Source organism: Cinclus cinclus, unplaced genomic scaffold, assembly GCF_963662255.1.
Source record: "Cinclus cinclus unplaced genomic scaffold, bCinCin1.1 SCAFFOLD_32, whole genome shotgun sequence".
NCBI lineage: Eukaryota > Metazoa > Chordata > Aves > Passeriformes > Cinclidae > Cinclus > Cinclus cinclus.
The window spans coordinates 1,473,152-1,490,439 of NW_026912098.1; the positions used below are offsets into that span (position 1 = coordinate 1,473,152).

The window sequence follows — 17,288 nt, forward strand, 5'->3', positions numbered from 1 at the left end:
AAAAAGACAATTCTGCTGATTTGCAGCTCTTCTCCCAGCCCAGAAGGTCTGAGGGCACTGCCTGCACACACCCCAGGCACAGCACAGAGGCACAGAGAGCTTCAATCAGTCAGGCCTGGGAAGAAGCTCACAAGTGCCTGGGGCAGAATCACTCCCAGCCCTGGACACAGGAAGCCTCTGGCTGCAGGACAATGCAGCTGCAGCTCCTGCAGTGATCTCCTAAAGCTGGAACATCCCAATGCCCACAGACTCTGTGAGTACATTCTCTGATTCTCTCTCCTGTAGAGCAGCCAGGGGTGCCCAGGGCTGTCCTGCAGAGCAGGGTCCTTAGCCCAGGGTGCTGTGCTGGGCAGGGACTCTGCTGCCTGCCAGGGACAGCTCTCAGCCAGCCCTGGGAGCTGCTGACAGCACTGGGGGACAAGGTCTGGGTGGAGGGAGACAGCTGGTGAGACTTGGAAGTGTTCTCCTTGAGTGGTGAGGATGGTGCATTGATCAGGACTGATCCCAGCATGACATTTATCTACAGAACATTTCCAAATAGATTATACAGGGAGCACAGCAAGTCAGGGGCTGCATAAAAGGGAAAATCCTGATTTTATAATCTACTGCTCAGGTTCACCTAGATAAAAAATTGAACCTTGATATTCCTATCTCTATTCAGGTTGAGAACAATAAAAACAGTTTCTCTCAGGTCTGAATAAACCAGGCAAAGAAAGAAATCAGCACAGGGCCCCTTACAGGCAGCATCAGTGTTGCTTTTCCAGTCTCCTCAGGGTTGCTCTGACTTTGCCATCAGAGCCTGCAGAGGCAGAGCTGGCCCTGGCAGTGCCCTGTGCTGGGAGGGGTCTGCAGGGCAGAGCTGAGCCCCCAGGGCTGGGCTGGGCTCTGGCAGCACTGGCAGGGCCCAGCCCTGGGCACAGGGAAGCAGCAGCTGGCAGGGAGAGCTCCAGGCAGCAGAGCCCTGGGCAGGCAGTGGGGGGAAAGTGACACCAAGCTGGGCTGGGATATTTCAAGTCATCTCCAAACCAAACTATTCCATGATTACTGTTCTTACAGATCCCCATGCCAAGACACAGCAAATGTCCAACAGCAGCTCCATCAGGCACTTCCTCCTGCTGGCATTGGCAGACACGCGGCAGCTGCAGCTCCTGCACTTCTGCCTCTTCCTGGGCATCTCCCTGGCTGCCCTCCTGGCCAACGGCCTCATCATCAGCGCCGTAGCCTGCGGCCACCACCTGCACACCCCCATGTTCTTCTTCCTGCTCAACCTGGCCCTCACTGACCTGGGCTCCATCTGCACCACTGTCCCCAAAGCCATGCACAATTCCCTCTGGCACACCAACAACATCTCCTACTCTGCATGTGCTGCTCAGGTGTTTTCTCTTATGCTATTTCTTGCAGCCGAGTATTTCCTCCTGACCATCATGAGCTACGACCGCTACGTGTCCATCTGCAAACCCCTGCACTACGGGACCCTCCTGGGCAGCAGAGCTTGTGCCCACATGGCAGCAGCTGCCTGGGCCAGTGCCTTTCTCTATTCCCTGCTGCACACAGCCAATACATTTTCCCTGCCGCTGTGCCATGGCAATGCCCTGGGCCAGTTCTTCTGTGAAATCCCCCAGATCCTCAAACTCTCCTGTTCACACTCCTACCTCAGGGAACTTGGGCTCATTGCTGTTAGTGCTTTTCCTTTCTTTGGTTGTTTTGTGTTCATTGTTTTCTCCTATGTGCAGATCTTCAGGGCTGTGCTGAGGATCCCCTCTGAGCAGGGAAGGCACAAAGCCTTTTCCACCTGCTTCCCTCACCTGGCTGTGCTCTCCCTGTTTATTAGCACTGGGGTTTTTGCCTACCTGAAGCCCCCCTCCATCTCCTCCCCATCCCTGGATCTGGCCCTGTCAGTTCTGTACTCAGTGGTGCCTCCAGCCTTGAACCCCCTCATCTACAGCCTGAGGAACCAGGAGCTCAAGGCTGCACTGCGGACACTGATGACTGGAAGGTTTCAGAAACAGTGATCTTTGCCAATTTCTACAAGTTGCCAATTTTCTCCTAGTCACTTGTAATATGAGTCATTTTTATGATTTTTTTTTTTTCTTTGTGAGGAATTTTTACCTTTGTTTAAGTCTAATAATTTATCCACAATATCATACACCTATTTGTGATTATGTTTTGTCTCTCCACCATTGCTGTCGCCCCAGATTCTGTCAATGAGGGGTTTGTTTTTTGTAGCTTTAAATGAACTAAAGGATCTCTCAACATAGTTTTTACTGGAGATCTTCCTTCTCTGGAGCTTCCTTCTGCTCCCTTCTCTAGAGCTACAGCAGCAATATCTGTGTGCAGAGTTGGGGGCAGGTCAGGGGTGGCACAGCTGCTGATCCAGGCCAGGTGCCATTGGCCTTCTCGCCCACCTAGGCACACTGCTGGCTCATGTCCACCCTGCTGTCCATCACTGCCCCCAGGTCCCTTTCTGCCTGGCCCCTCTCCAGCCACTCTGTCCCCAGCCTGGAGCACTGCAGGGGTTGTTGTGGTCAAGGTGCAGGACCCAGCTCTTGGTCTTGTTAAACCTCACCCTGTTGGATTTGGGCCCTGGATCCAGCCTGTCCAGGTCCCTCTGCAGAGCTCTCCTACCCTCCAGCACATCCACACTCACACCCAGCTTGGTGCCATCTGCACATTTGCTGATGGTGCACTGTGCTCCCTTCTCCACATCATCAATAAAGATGTTAAACAGGACTGGGCCCACACTGATCCCTGCAGGACACCACTGCACACACGCTGCATGTGGCACCATTCCCCACCACTCTCTGGGCCCCGATGTCCATCCAGTTCTTAGCCCAGGTACGGGTGAACTGCTCCAAGCCACAGGCTTCAGCTTTTCCAGGGAATGCTGTGGGATAGGGTGTCAAAGGCTAAAGTTCAAGTAGACAACATCCCCAGCCCTCCCTGTATCCACCAGGCCCTGTCAGAAAACTCCTGGTGGGCAGGAGCTGGGCAGGAGGCAGCCGTGTGCCCTGGCAGCGAGGCAGGGCAGGAGCACCCAGGGCTGTGGGACCAGGACATCAAGGACGTGGATTATCCAGGGCACTGGGGCCTGGTTTGGGTTGCCCAGGGCAGGAAAGATGTCTGGCAGCTGGAGCAGGGTGAGGGAAGGGCCTCCAAGGTGGGGCTGGAGCCCTTTGGCTGTGAGCAGAGGCTGAGGGAGCTGGGCTTGTCCAGCTTGGAGCAGGGAAGGCTGAGGGGCTCCTCATCCCAGCCTGGCAGTGCCAGCCAGGAGCTGATGGAGAACACAGAGCCAGGATCTTCACCGGGGGGCCAGAGGGGAGATAAAAGACAATGGGTGGAACGGGAAAGAGGGGAGATCAGACAGGACATGTTGAAAACCTTTGTTCCCATGGGCTCAGACAGGTTCTCAGATAATGCCCTATCACTCTTCTTTGGGATAATCAAATTCTGATCACATCTGGCCTTAAACCACTTGGTCTGACCCAGTTTCTGACAGCTTGGGCTGCAGACTTGCTGAGGTCCCTTCCATCCTCAGCTCCCTGATGATCCTGGAACAATGCTGCGCTCGATTTTGGAATGGGCCAGAGCAGATTTTTATGGGACAGGAGCCCTCTGGGGGTGTAGGGAACCTGACACTTGCAAGGTGCACGAGAACATCTCACTAGCTGGGGCATTTGAGTACTTGAAGAAATATCCATGTCTTCCCACCAGGAGAGAACAGAAATTTCCTGGATATGTACTGATGACAGGAGAAGAAATCCTGCCCTTCCCCTCTACCTGTGTCACTTCTATGCTGTCTATTATTTCATGTCCCTCTCCATTTGGGTGTTGCCCGCTCTCCTGTTTAAATGGCCATGTCTAAGGATATCTATTCACGAGACCAGATGGTTCTATGGCCCTCCCATTGCTCCCAGATTTCCTTCTCCAGTTGCACTCTGATAATTTCTCATCAGTCTGAGTTGTGTTTTCATTAGTAATAGAATCACCCTTTATAATGTCTTTTTCTAAAACTGTTTCTGAATGGAAATCCTTTATGCATGGTGGACAAATCTGATACTGCTTTGACATGGCACAGAACTGAGGGAAGAATTCTGATGTTTATTAAATTATAACATTTATTCACTTCTTATCTTGGCATACGAAGAGAAACCTTCCTGTGCCTCTGAGTCTCAGCAGTTCCTGACCCCCAAAGGACACAAACCTGAGGAGCTCTGGTGCCCACTGCACTGGTGGCTCTTGCACCTCCCTCCATAGGCACAGCAGAGCTCCCTTGTCCCACAAAGTCCCTGGCAATGCAGGCATGAAGGAAACAGGACAGGCTGTGGGGATCAGGGGCAGGGCACGGCCAGGGATTTGGGGTGGTTGTGAGCCCAGGGCAGGAGCCGGCCCTTGGCCTTGCTGAAGCTCATCCAATTGTCCTGGGCCCATGGCTCCAGCCTGGCCAGATCCCTGTGCAGAGCTTGCTGCCCTGCAGCACAGCCACACTCCCAGCCAGCTTGGGCTCCCCTGGACACTGACTCAGGGTGCCCTCCATGGCCTGGTCCACATCAGCAAGGAACACATTGAACTGCCCTGGCCCCAGTCCTGAGCCCTGGGGACACCCCTGCATGTGGCTCCATTGCCCAGCACTCCTTGGGCTGCACTTGTGTTTGCCATGGAGCTGGGCCTGCCTTGGCTTCTGTTTGCTGACCCCAAATGAACATCCCTCTGTGTCTGGGGCAGCTCCTTCTCCAAGGAAAGCAGCTGGGACTTGGTGCCAAGGAGCTGAAAGCTGCAGGCACAGCCTGGACTGGAGGAAGCTCAGATTTGCACTGGGCTGCTCTGAGTGCCAGGGCTTGGATGAGGGAAATGGTGGGGTGGGGGTAGGGACAGAGTGTGATTGATTGTCAGCCATAAAGGGTCTTGTTGTTCATATGTGTTCAGAATGCATGAGGAGGTGCTGGGGATCAATATCAGCTGGAGATTGGCAATATCCATCTATAACCTGGAAAAGAATAAATGGGAAAACCATATATTCTTGCTCATTGTTTTTAAATGACGTTACAAATTCAGTGAAAGCTTAATGGGTTCCACTGAGGTCCATCCCTAACAGGATTCTCTTTGACTCCTTTCTAGGAGAGAATTGTGGGCCACGAATGTCCAAAAACATCTGAGAGACTGAGAGATGAAAGGACAAAGGAAAGCACCTCAAAAATTGAAGTACCTTAAAGATCCAATGAGCCCCACTGAGTGCTGTTACTGAGGAGCCCTCTCAAGAGACTAATTAAAGCAGAGAATGGGAAGACATGATTGCACAAAGCTCTCACAGACTCCAAGGCAAAAGCAAAACCCAAAGTCCATGGAAAAACCTGCAGTCCCTGGGAGCATGAAGGAGCCCCCAGGGCCATTCCTGACCAAGGCTCCCCAGGGACTGGTCCCAGCACATCCCTGAGGCCACTGGCATGTGGGGGGATGCTGAGGGCAGGACAAGGGCTGACAGTGCCCAGCCTTGCTGGGGCTGTGCCAGGAGGCCCCAGGGGCTCAGGACAAGGTGTCTGCTCACAGCCCTTGGTGGCACAGACCCTGCTGTGCCCCAGGCCAGCAAGACTTGGCTTCTCTTTGTCCCCTCCTGTCATCACTGCCTCCAATTTCCTGCTCTGACTGCAACCTGGGCACACTTTCTCAGTTGTGTCCCTCAGTGGGAACCATTAAAAGTAAAAGAAACTTTGGACTTTGATTGTGACTTGGAGCTCTTGAGAGGTTTCCTAACAAACCACAGCTCTGCCTTGATTTCCCTCTGGTCTGGTGCAGTTCATGAGGAAAGCTTCAACTTCAGTTATGGACAAATATTACAAGAAGAACTTCTAAGAAATGTAACCACATTCCTATTTTAAATGGTGTCCTTTTTATTACTGTTCTCTATAGAGCAGAGGTGATTGCAGCATTCAGTGACCGATACTGATCCAGGGTCACTCCTCAGGAGATCTGGCAAAGGGGTTTTCCTCTTTTCTTGAAGCAATCTTCTAATTTCCCCCACTGCAATCAGACACACTCATCAGGTGTGTGCCAGCCCAAGGTGCCACCAAAGCCACTGCAGAGCTGCCCTGGGCCAGCTGTGAGGGTGGATCATCATCCCAACCTGCACTGGGCACTGCCAGGGGCTGTGGCCATGGACACTGCACTGACCCCACTGCTGGGTTTGGGTGCCATGGAAACCATGAGAAGTTCAATTTACCTTGGAAACGCTGGGGAGGACTGGAACACACTGGGGAACACTGGGAATGCTGAGGGGGAATCTGGGTGGACTGGGATGGACTGTGGGCGTACACAGAGACACACTGGGACATAATGGGACATACTGGGACTGATACTGGGCAATACTGGAGCAAATTTTGAATACTTTGAGCAATTCTGGGGTATACTGGGACAAGCTGGGGACACTCTGAATAGTGTGGGGATGACGTGGGTGTACTATGGATGACACTGGGGAGAACTGGAAGAGAATACAAATGAACTCAGGTGTATTGGGAGGGCCTGGAGAGGTGCTGGGGTTGTATTGAACTGTACTGGGGATGAACTGGGCTGTACTGGGACGGACTGGAGGGGTTCAATGGGCTGCTCCCACCCCCGCCCATCACTGCCGCCAACCAATCAGCGCCGGGGATCGGGGACTGGGGGCGGGGCCTGGTGACAGCGCCATCTTTTCCTTTTTGCCTATAACTCCCATCATGCACCGCGGCCCGATAGAGCCCCATTGGAGCTGGGACTACAACGTCCATCATGCCCCGCGCTCCACAGAACTCCGCTATCTGCCCCCTCCCCCCATGTACCATAAGCGTCCCCCACACTCTCCAGGATCCCGAAGTGCCTCCTCACCATCCTCTCAGAAGCCCCCAAAAGCGGCTCCGGATTCCCTGATTGCTCCCAGCGCCACAGATTCCCGTTACAACCACTTCTGGGAATTAATCTCCTGTCACCTCTCGCGGCCCCATAGCCCCATACAACGCAGTTTCACGTTTAAAACACCCGCCGTGTTCCGCGCCCTACAGGGCCCCGTTAGACCTCCCTAAGCTCCCCCCAAATGCTCCCGAACAGTACACGTTCCCCCCTGAACACCTCAAGTCACAGCTTGGACTCAAAAGTGTCCCCCACGAGCCTTCCCGGACCCCAAATGCCCAGTCCGAGACACTTCCGGGACTACAGCTCCCGTCATGCACCGCGCCCGACAGAGAGACATTGCTGCTGCGCCTTCAACCCCCGTGATGCTCCGCGGCTCCATTGAACAGTATTCTACCCGCGCCTACAACTCCCATCATGGCCCGCGCCCCAGAGAGCCCCGTTCGAGCCCCCCAAGTGCCCGCCCGGACCCCGAAGGGCTCCACATTCCCCTCCCTGACCTCCAAGTTTTCCCCCCTGGATCCCCAAGAGCTGCCCCGGACGCCGAGGTGTCCGTCAGAATCCCTCAGTGCCCTGCCCAGTGCCCACCCGGCTCCCTGAAGTGTCCTCCAGACCCTCAAGTTGTCTCGAAATTCCCTCCACAGACCCAAATCATCCCCAAATGTGCCCCAAAAAAGTTTCCATAGATCCCAAATTGGCATAAAAAGGATTACAAAAGGACTGATAAAAAGACTAGCATAAAGAAGGAGAAATCAACAGCCAATAATTTAAAGGATTTGTGTTGCTTCGATCCAATGACTTGTAACTTCTCTGGTTTCTAAAAAATTGATAGATTTTAATATAAAAGCTAAAATTAGATAATTAAAAATAATGTTTCTTTTTAGAAGTACAAAAATAAATTTATTTACTAAATTTAATTATTTTTCATTTATTAAATGAAAAACTGCTAATATTTCCTTTTATAAGGAAAATATATTTATAATTTTATTGCTTACTTTAATTGTAATTATAAGAATAAATTTATAGGGATTTTTTTTATTTTTCAGGATGTCAGTCCCGGGTGGGCAATGTCAGACATGGTGAGGTTGGGGTGAGGAGCAGGTTGTCCAAACAGGGTCAGCCCTGAAAGGGATCATTCTTCTCTGTGCCCAGATCTCCTAAGGAGACATTCAGCATCAACATCACTTGGGGAATGCTTCTGTCACCTCTTCTCGGAACTGAAAACCAAAAATAATATGCCCTTGAGTAAAACCAAAAATCCTGAGGTGCACTTTGAAATCCCCCTCCTTAACAGAGCTCCAAAGTGACTGCAAGCAGCTGCACAAGCCCTGGAGACTTGAAGACAATGGAAGGAAGACAAAGAGCTCCCAAGGCCTTTGTGTATTTTAATGATGCCCAGATTTGGGGATTTGGGGCTGATGGCAGGAGCCTGAGGCACTGAGAGAAGGTTGAAGAAGCTGCTGCAGGAGTCAGCAGCAAAACTGCAAGTGCCTTGGAGCATCAGTGGCCGCCATGAGTGAGGGCAGGGAGTGCCCAAGGCTCCCCAGGGCCTGGGGAGAGCAGATCCTTGAGGGCAGGATTGCAGGAGCCAAAGGCTGTGAGCAGGGAACTGCAATGCTGAGCAAGGCCTGGGCTGGCTGGAGGAAGCAGAAAGGCCAAGGCTGAGCCCAGGCCTGGGACAGCAGGGCCTGTCCCTCACGGGTGGCTCGGGGCTGTTGCTGGGGCAGTGGGATGGCAGGGGCAGCAAGGACAAATGGCATCAGCCTGCAAGCCCTGCCAGCCTCCTCAGGGAGGGCCGAGGCAGAAGCAAAGTGCGGCCCCTGCCAGGAAAGTTCCTTCTGTGGGGCCTGCAGAGGCCCTGCCCGAGCCCAGGGGACAAAGGCCTGGGTGCCTCTGGCCCTGCCAGCCCTGCCCAGCCCTCGGCCATCTCTCCTGCAGCCTGTGCCCCCTCTGTGTGCTGCATAGCGAGGAGGTTGTGGAGCTGAAGCCTTGGGGCTCCCTGGCAGTGAACAGCACTGGGGTTCCTTTTTCTCCCCAGCTCTGCCTTGAGGCACCGATCCTGTAGCTCCAGAGAAGTCATGGAGGAAAGATGTCACGGCAAACATGGCAATACAGAGTACTTTATTTTGTGTAACCACATATATAATACAGCTCTGGGACTATATAGTCTGAAATTTGCACTACAAATGCAAATACTGAGATGAAAGTGTTAGAGACAAAGGTTTTCCTGTTAACAAACACACAAAAATACATTACATGTGCCAGAAGAAAAAAAATACACAGGACAGAGTGGGCATTAATGAGTAACATCGTAAGAGCTAGAAAGGAGAATGAGAGTTTCTTGCTTCTGAAAGCATGAACGATGATTTTTCTCAGACCATCCTTGAGCTCCTGTTTCCTCAGACTGTAGATTTGGGGGTTCAGGGCTGGAGGCACCACCGAGTACAGATCTGACAGGAACAGATCCAGGGATGGGAATGAGATTGAAGGGGGCTTTAGGTGAGCAAATGTCCCAGTGCGGAGGAACAGGGAGAGCACAGCCAGGTGAGGAAGGCAGGTGGAAAAGGCTTTGTGCCTTCCCTGCTCGGAGGGGATCCTTAGCATGAAACCTCAAGATCTGCACATAGGAGAAAACACCAAAGAAAACACCCAGATGCTAAACAGACAATAACAGCAAGAAGAACAAGTTCCCTGAGGTAGGAGTGTGAGCAGGAGAGTTTGAGGATCTGAGGGATTTCACAGAAGAACTGGCCCAGGGCATTTCCCTGGCACAGGGGCAGGGAAAATGTATTGGCTGTGTGCAGCAGAGCATTGAGAAAGGCACTGGCCCAGGCAGCTGCTGCCATGTGGGCACAAGCTCTGCTGCCCAGGAGGGTCCCATAGTGCAGGGGTTTGCAGATGGACACATAGCGGTCGTAGCACATGATGGTCAGGAGGGACAGCTCTGCTGACAAGAAGAACACAAAGAAAAAGAGCTGAGCAGCACATGCAGAGTAGGAGATGTTGTTGGTGTGCCAGAGGGAATTGTGCATGGCTTTGGGGACAGTGGTGCAGATGGAGCCCAGGTCAGTGAGGGCCAGGTTGAGCAGGAAGAAGAACATGGGGGTGTGCAGGTGGTGGCCGCAGGCTACGGCGCTGATGATGAGGCCGTTGGCCAGGAGGGCAGCCAGGGAGATGCCCAGGAAGAGGCAGAAGTGCAGGAGCTGCAGCTGCCGCGTGTCTGCCAATGCCAGCAGGAGGAAGTGCCTGCTGGAGCTGCTGTTGGACATTTCTGCACTCTGGGCATTGTGGACTGTTCAAAGAAGTTATTGACAAGCTTGGAGCAATATCTCTCATTCAATCCTATGGAATAATTTCTGGAATCCAGTCAAAACTACTTATCTTCCTATGGGGAAACCTCACTACACATTTTTATTTTTAAGTTTAGGTTTTTGCTGCTGAGTTACTGCATCATCTTCAGCATCACACTCAGTCTGAACACTAGGGAGCCCAGAGGGAAAACAGAGCTCCCTGTACCCAGTGCAGTCAGACCTCACTGTCCCACACAGGTGCCATTTCCTGATTATACCTTCCTCTATTTCAGTGTGAACATAATCATTCTTGAAAAATAAAGTGGACTTTTTGAAGACTCCAGTTCAATAATCATTTTCTCTGAATCATCCTCTCTTTCCTTGTGCATCTGGACATGGAGGGATATCTAGCTATAGTCTGGCTCTCTGCTGCCTGGAGTTGTTCCTCCTGGGAGCTGTTTGTCTCTATCCAAGCCTGTCCCTGCCAGTGCTTCCAGAGCCCAGCCCAGCCCTGGGGGCTCAGCTCTGCCCTGCAGAACCCTCCCAGCACAGGGCACTGCCCAGGGGCATCTCCCTGGCAGCAGGGCCTGAAGGGCAGCTCAGACAAACTGAGATGCTGCAAGCCAAGGTGCTGCTGCTGCTGTCTGTAGGCAGAGCAGGCTGAGGAGGAGGCACTTTGTGAGGCAGATCTGAGGCACATCTGCTGATGCCCTGTGGGACAGTGCAGGAGTCCCAGGGACACAGAAACACCCGACAGCCCCTTTGCCTTGCCTTGAGGAGAGAGCTGAGAGCAGCCCTGGCCATGCAGCAGCATCTCCAGAGCAGGAGGAATCTGCCCTGATGGGGGTGGCTCCTTCCACCTCCAACTACTGCCCACAGTCCATGGGGAGCTGCCAGGCAGGCTGAGAGCTGTCCCTGGCAGGTGGCACATGCCCTGGGCTGGCCAAGAGCCCTGAGGGCTGCAGAACAGGCACTCCAGCTCTAGGTTACCTTCCCCCAAGTGTGTTTCCAGGTGGAGGTTCAGATATGCAGCCCCAGGCCCTCTACAAACACAAGCTGCCCGCTGCCTCTTCACCTGCCTGGAGTCCTGCCTGCGTTCATGGCAGCAAAACCAGGCAGTTCCTGGCCATAGACCAGAGCTGTGCTCGTGCAGGATGGTCTTGCTAGCACTTTACAGGATTCTGCTCTGCACGCAGCACTTTTCCTTCCCCCTCTCAACAGGCTTTGGCACACAGAGCACAACCTGGCTGGCTCTGCCATCAGCACACCCCAATCACAGGTGGAGGAAGAAGAAGAAGCAGGGGCTGTTTTGCAGCCATGCTCAAGAGAGACTGGAAGGGTGCCCTCCCTCTGGTCTCACTTGCTTGGCTTTCTGACTGGGTCTGGGGCAGGGGCTGTGATTCCTCATTTGTGGGGACCAGAACCGCACTCAGGATCCCAGCACTGCCTGACAGCGCTCTGGACACTGGCACGGTCACGCGTCCGAGTCTCGGGCACTGTGCTGCTGCTTCATTTGTCCTTTGGCACACCCAACGCTCCCTGAGAAGCCCTGATGGTCTCTGGTTCTGCCCTCTTCCTGACCTGGGCAGGGATGGAGCATTGCTGTGCTTTCAGGAAGCTGTTGTTGAAACCTTGCAACATTACAGTCTCTTTGCCCTCTGTGGATGCTTGCCATGGAATCCGTCCCAGTTGGGTTCAGAGCATACTCAGGTGGAGTGGCTCTTCTAAAACCCAGGGCCTCCAAGAGTGCTCAGCAAGACCTTTAACTCCACAGTGTTGTGGAACTGGACCTTTAGCACAGAGATATTTCCAGCCTGATCTGCCCTTGTTCCTCTGTATCTCTGCACAAAACACAGCGTGGAAGAGAACGGCAGGAAGAGCCCATGTGTCCCAGGGCTCCGGATTTGCGGCGCTTGAGCTCCACAGAGATGCAGGCAAAGAGAAGAAGCCAAACTCTTTATTGATGGAGGGGGAAGCAAAGGGAGGAGATGGAGGGGACAAAAAGGATGGGTACAGTGTGAGGGCTGGAGGGAGGGAGCAGTGAAACGGGAGGAATGAGGCATAAGAGAAAAAAGGGATGGGCACAGTGTGAGGGCTGGAGGGAGGGAGCAGTGAAAAGGGAGGAATGAGGCATAAGAGAAAAAAGGGATGGGCACAGTGTGAGGGCTGGAGGGAGGGAGCAGTGAAAAGGGAGGAATAGTGGAGGGAAGATGAGAGGATGGGCAGTGTCTGAAGGCTGGAGGGAGAGAGCTATGTACAAGCAGGGAGAGGGCTGAAGCCACATGAACTTCAACAGGCTCAGCTGTGCCTGGAGCTCCAGGTGGTCTCTTCTGGTCTCAAGGTTGCCTCATCTTCCATGGCATCTGGAGAGCTTAAAGGGATGCTGGTTCTTCTGAGCCAGCAGATGAGCATGGTTCTGCAGCTCTTCAATTGAGTGTATCTTGAATTCCTACGTTTGTCTGGGAAGGGCTGTCATCTGTCATCAGGGCTTGAAAGACTGGAACACAGAGGAAAGGAGCCATGGTCAGAGCCCAGATCTGTGGGAATCCAAGGAGACCTTCCTGCTAGGGCCATCCCACATAGCTTATTCCATGGCCAATACAGAGGAGGGGCCAAGGGGATCAGCTGCAAGGTGTTGGCCACGAATACCCCCACCCATGTCCCTGAAATCTCTGTGTGCTCCATCCACGCCACCATTCATCCACACAGGGAGTGAAACCCTCCACAGCAAGGCCAGGGATTGCAGCTCCCTGCCCAGGGATTGCAGCTCCCCCCACCAGCCCCGCTGACAGCCCGCTGCCCTCACTCACCCTCCCTGAGCACCTGGGGCTCTTCCTTCTGCCCCCTCAAGCTCTGCCCGGAGAGCCCTGGGAACACAGAGCCTGTCACTGCCCCAGCGGCACAGCTCCCTGCCAGCGGCGCTGCCAGCCCTGTGGCCGCTGGCCCTCCTGGCCAGGCAGGGCTCAGCCCGGGCCCTCGCCACCTCCTGACACCCAAGGAAGGGCACGGCTGGGAGAGGGCGGCAGCAGCCCCGAGGGCAGCCGGGGCTCCACGGCGCCGGGCCCGGATGGCGCTGCCGGGGCAGCAGCCGGGGCCGGGGCCGAGCTGTGGTGGGTGGGGAGGGACCCCGGGCTCACCGATGAACCTGATGGCCGCCTCTCGCAGGGGCTCCTGGGGGCTCTGCAGGTACAGCAGGGCCTGGCGCAGGTGCTGGGCCGCTCGGCTCCTGTCCTCTGCCAGCTGGGGAGAGCGGCGGCAGGCAGGGAAGGGTCGGGGCGGGCTCTGCCCCTTTGGCAGGTGCTGCCCTGAGGCGCCCGGCCCCGGCCTCCCCTGCCCGCCCAGCCCTGAGGCGCGGCCGGCAGCCGCTGGCGCTGGGCTCTGCAGGGGCAGAGGGCCGGGTGCTGCCCGGGGAGCCGCGGAGCCCACCCGCCCCGCGGCCCCACTGGGCCGGGGCTCCGTCGGCACCCGGCTCGGGGCCACGGGAGCCTGGAGCAGAGCCCGTGCGGCCCCTGGGTGCAGCACTGGGCACGGCCACAGCTGCCAGCCCCACACAGCGAGCACCGCGCTCAGGGGGCTTCTCCAGCCTGAGCCTGGGGCTTCCAGGCCGTCCTTACCAGGCACTCGGCCAACTTCCACAGCTGCTCCTTCTTCAGCAGCTGCTCCAGATTCCTCTTCTTCAGGAATTTGGTCGCACAATGCAGCGTTGCCCGAGAGGCCTGGAGAGCAGCAGAGATGTGGAGATGGCAGCGCAGTTCAGGGCACAGGACACGTGTCCCTGTGCCAAGGCCTGGAGGAGGCTGCAGCCCGGGAGGTGCCAGGGCAGGAGGCAGCCGAGCCCCCTCCCAGGGATGCACCAGAAGCCCACGAGTCCTCACCTCGGCCACACGTCGATTTTCATCATGACAGTGGAATAAAAGTGGGAGTAGGCTCTGGCACACAGTTGACTTAAGGGGCTTTTTTCCCTCGTCTACTACCAATTCCATCACCTTGCAGAAGAGGTCAAGGGAGAGCAGCTGCACGTGGCTGTTGTCCTGGAGGAAAGGAAAAAACCTCAGCATCAACTACTGCAGCCCCTGAACAACAGCCCAAATAATCCACAGGGCACCAAGTTTCTGGGCAGCAGCCAGTGCCCGTGGCTGAGGACACTGAGCCTTACCTTGTCAAAGAGGGCCAGGAGTGCCTGGGCCAGCTTCAGGGCGGTGGTGCTGGATATCAGGATGTCTTTGTCCTGGAGCACATTGGTGAACACGTGGAGGCTCATGCCAACCACCTCTCCATCTGCATCACCCAGCAGCTCCAAAAGGCTTTGAGACAGGCTACACATTTTTAGGGTCTGTGTGGAACACAAGGTTGTGCTGTGAAGCCACGAACGACAGCACCACCAACACTGCCCTGGCACTGCAACCCCAACTGCAGGGCCCAGAGGCCAAAGGCCTGTCCCAAAGAACTCAGGGAGGTGAGGCAGGAGAGCTGGGAGCATCTGCCTCAGCTCCTGAAGCCCAGCCAGCCCAAGGGGCTGCTTTCCCCAGCGCAGCTTCAGCCGCTGTCCCCTTCTCACCATCGAGGGATCCTTGCTGAGCACCACAAGGCCTCGGAGCGCCAGGCGACGCCTCTCCCTGCACTTGCTCTGCACATGCCTTGACATGATCTCAAGGATGCTGTCAGCACAGTGAGTCAAATCCAAGCAGTCCAGGACCTGGAAGGCACAGGGCAGTGACAGGGGACCCAGCCAGCAGGAGCCCAGATCCGCACAGGGCTGGGCCCAGACAGCAGCACAGGGCACGGGCACCGTCCCAGGCAGCTGTGGCGATGACCACAGAGAGCTGGGAGGCAGCTCAGAGAGGCAGTGCTGGCCATCGGGCTCACCTCCACAAGGAATGCCAGGAAAGGCAGATCCCAGCGTGGCTCTTCCCTGCTGAGCCAGCCAAGCAGGCGGCGTGCAATCCCAGAACACACGGAGAGGGAGGCACGGCGCATCTGCCTGATGGGGGAAAAGGCACCAAGACACTGAGGTGGGCAGGCAAACCTCTCTCAGGACTGACTCACAGAGATCCTGTTTTTGCCCAGCATCCCTGGAGCTGATGTGGGCATTTTGGGAGGCTGCTCCTTCTGGGCACCTCCTCTCCCAGCCTTTTCCAGTCTGCCTGGCTGTCCCTTGGTGACAAATCCCTCTGGCCCATGAGCACAGGGACTGTGTGGGGCACCCCGGGCACAGAGCACAAATGTCGGGGACAGAGGGGAAATGGGGGTCTCACCTGGCCAGCAGACCCACGGCATAGTGCTGGGTGTCAGCGCAGAGCAGCGTGTCCCAGCCACGCTTGCTCTCCGTGGCCATCACCTCAGGGTCATAGTGCAGACAGAAGAGCAGAGCCTTCATGGCCTGCACCGCAAACCTGTGTGCAGAGCAAAGTCCAGGTCACCCTGGGAGCACTGGTGCTGGCCACAAGGGCATGGGAAGGACAGGGGGACTGGGACCTGTTGGGCTGGCTGGGAAGGCGATGTTCCTCCCGGCACGCTGTCCAGAAGTTATCAACTTCCTCTGGCATCTGCTGTGTGGTGATGACAACGTGGAAGAGCAGAGCCACAAACAGGCGGGAGGAATAAAGGATCATTGCCTTCTGGCACTGAGGCACAATTAGCCAGATCACCAGAGTAGCCTGCAAAAGAAGCAGCCCGAGACAGCGCTCAGGGCTGAGCTGTCCATGGGGCAGGGCCCGAGGGGAGACGCAGCGGGAGCAGTGGGCCCAGTGACCCCTGAGCCTGTCCCTAGCCCAGGTTTCAGCCCAGTGCCTGAGGCACGGAGAGGATGGAGAGCTGCTGGAGAGGCGAGTGGAGAGCGAGCAGAGGCCAGTTCCACAAACTCACAGCCAGGGCAAACACGTCTTTGTTGTCTCCATCAGAGGTGCTCATGCTGTGCAGAGGCCAATCCTCCATCACACAGAGCAGTGTGGGCAGCACCTTCTCCACTGTTGGTCCTGACGAGCCTATGGCTCTCCACATCCTTGCAGCAGCTCTGTGGGATCACAGCTCTGTGTCAGGGGGTCTCAGTCACAGGACCATGCCCTGTACAGCTGTGGGGCCCAGGTGACAGAGCCCCAATGCCCTGAGGGGGAGGGAGGGAGCATGGCAGCAGGCTGAGGAAACAGAGGGGCCTGAGGGTCCTGGAGCTCTGTGCCTGTCTGGAAGACCCCACTGGACAGGCTGTACAGGGCCATGGGCCCTAAAGGCTGTTGAGCCCTGAGCTCTCAAGGCACGTGGACCCTGTACCTGTCACACGTTGGGGCACAGCGCAGGAGGGTCAGCACCACGTCAGCAGGGTGTTCTCCAGCCAGCCTCCAAATGTCAGTGCGCAGCCTGACACCCACAGTGGCATGGGACACGAGACTCTGGTGAATGCTTTTCACCATGGCTGGCACCTGGAGGAGGTGGGGAAGACTTGGAGCACTGTCCATGGGAGACACTCCCCAGCTTCCCCTAAGAAGTGCTTCCCTCCCCGCCACACTGTGCTGGCCTCAAAGACTGAGGGGGCCCAGTGACCATGGCGTGAGTGGGCATGCACTCCTGTGAGGCCTCAAGCCCTGGCCTCAGGCTGCTTACGTTTGGCTGGGAAGAAACACAGGGCTCCTTGAAATAGTCCCCAATGAGTTCCTGACTCAGAGTGGGAGTGGTGTCAGTATTTGTGATGCCCTCAGTCTCTGCAGTGCCGGCCATGTCCTCAGTCTCTGCCATGTCAGCCTTTGCCCTGCCATCATTCCTTGCAGTGTCAGAGCCCTCTGAGCACTCAGGTGAATTTGGGCTGACATCAGGCTCTGACTGGAGCTCGGTCAGCCTGGAGTCAGGCTCAGCTGTGCCCTCTGTAGCTGTGGTTCTGGTCTTCCTACGTCGAATGCGTAGGAACTTCTGGAACCTCTGCAGGAGAACAAAGGACAGGGAAGAGAGGCAAGTTCCATGCCATGCTCCAAGCGCTGTGCTGGGCTGAGCAGTGACAGCAGGCCCAGTCCAGGTGGGGATGGCTGCAGGTACCTTCAGTGTTGTGCGGAAGCGGCCACGGGTGGGTTCCTGCTCTTGTGTCTTGTCCATGGCTGCACCTGGGTAAGATCGAGTGCAGCCAGAGCTGAGGGG

At 55.7% G+C, this 17,288-nt stretch overlaps 1 protein-coding gene across 1 annotated transcript; it reads left to right on the plus strand.

Annotated features, from left to right (window-relative positions):
- The first annotated feature begins 1,079 nt into the window (after nt 1-1,079).
- LOC134057425 (olfactory receptor 14A16-like) lies at nt 1,080-2,341 on the plus strand. Its single transcript, XM_062514411.1, has one exon. The coding sequence runs from the start codon at nt 1,080-1,082 to the stop codon at nt 2,010-2,012; it is 933 nt and encodes a 310-aa protein (XP_062370395.1). The 3' UTR covers nt 2,013-2,341.
- The last annotated feature ends 14,947 nt before the right edge of the window (nt 2,342-17,288 follow it).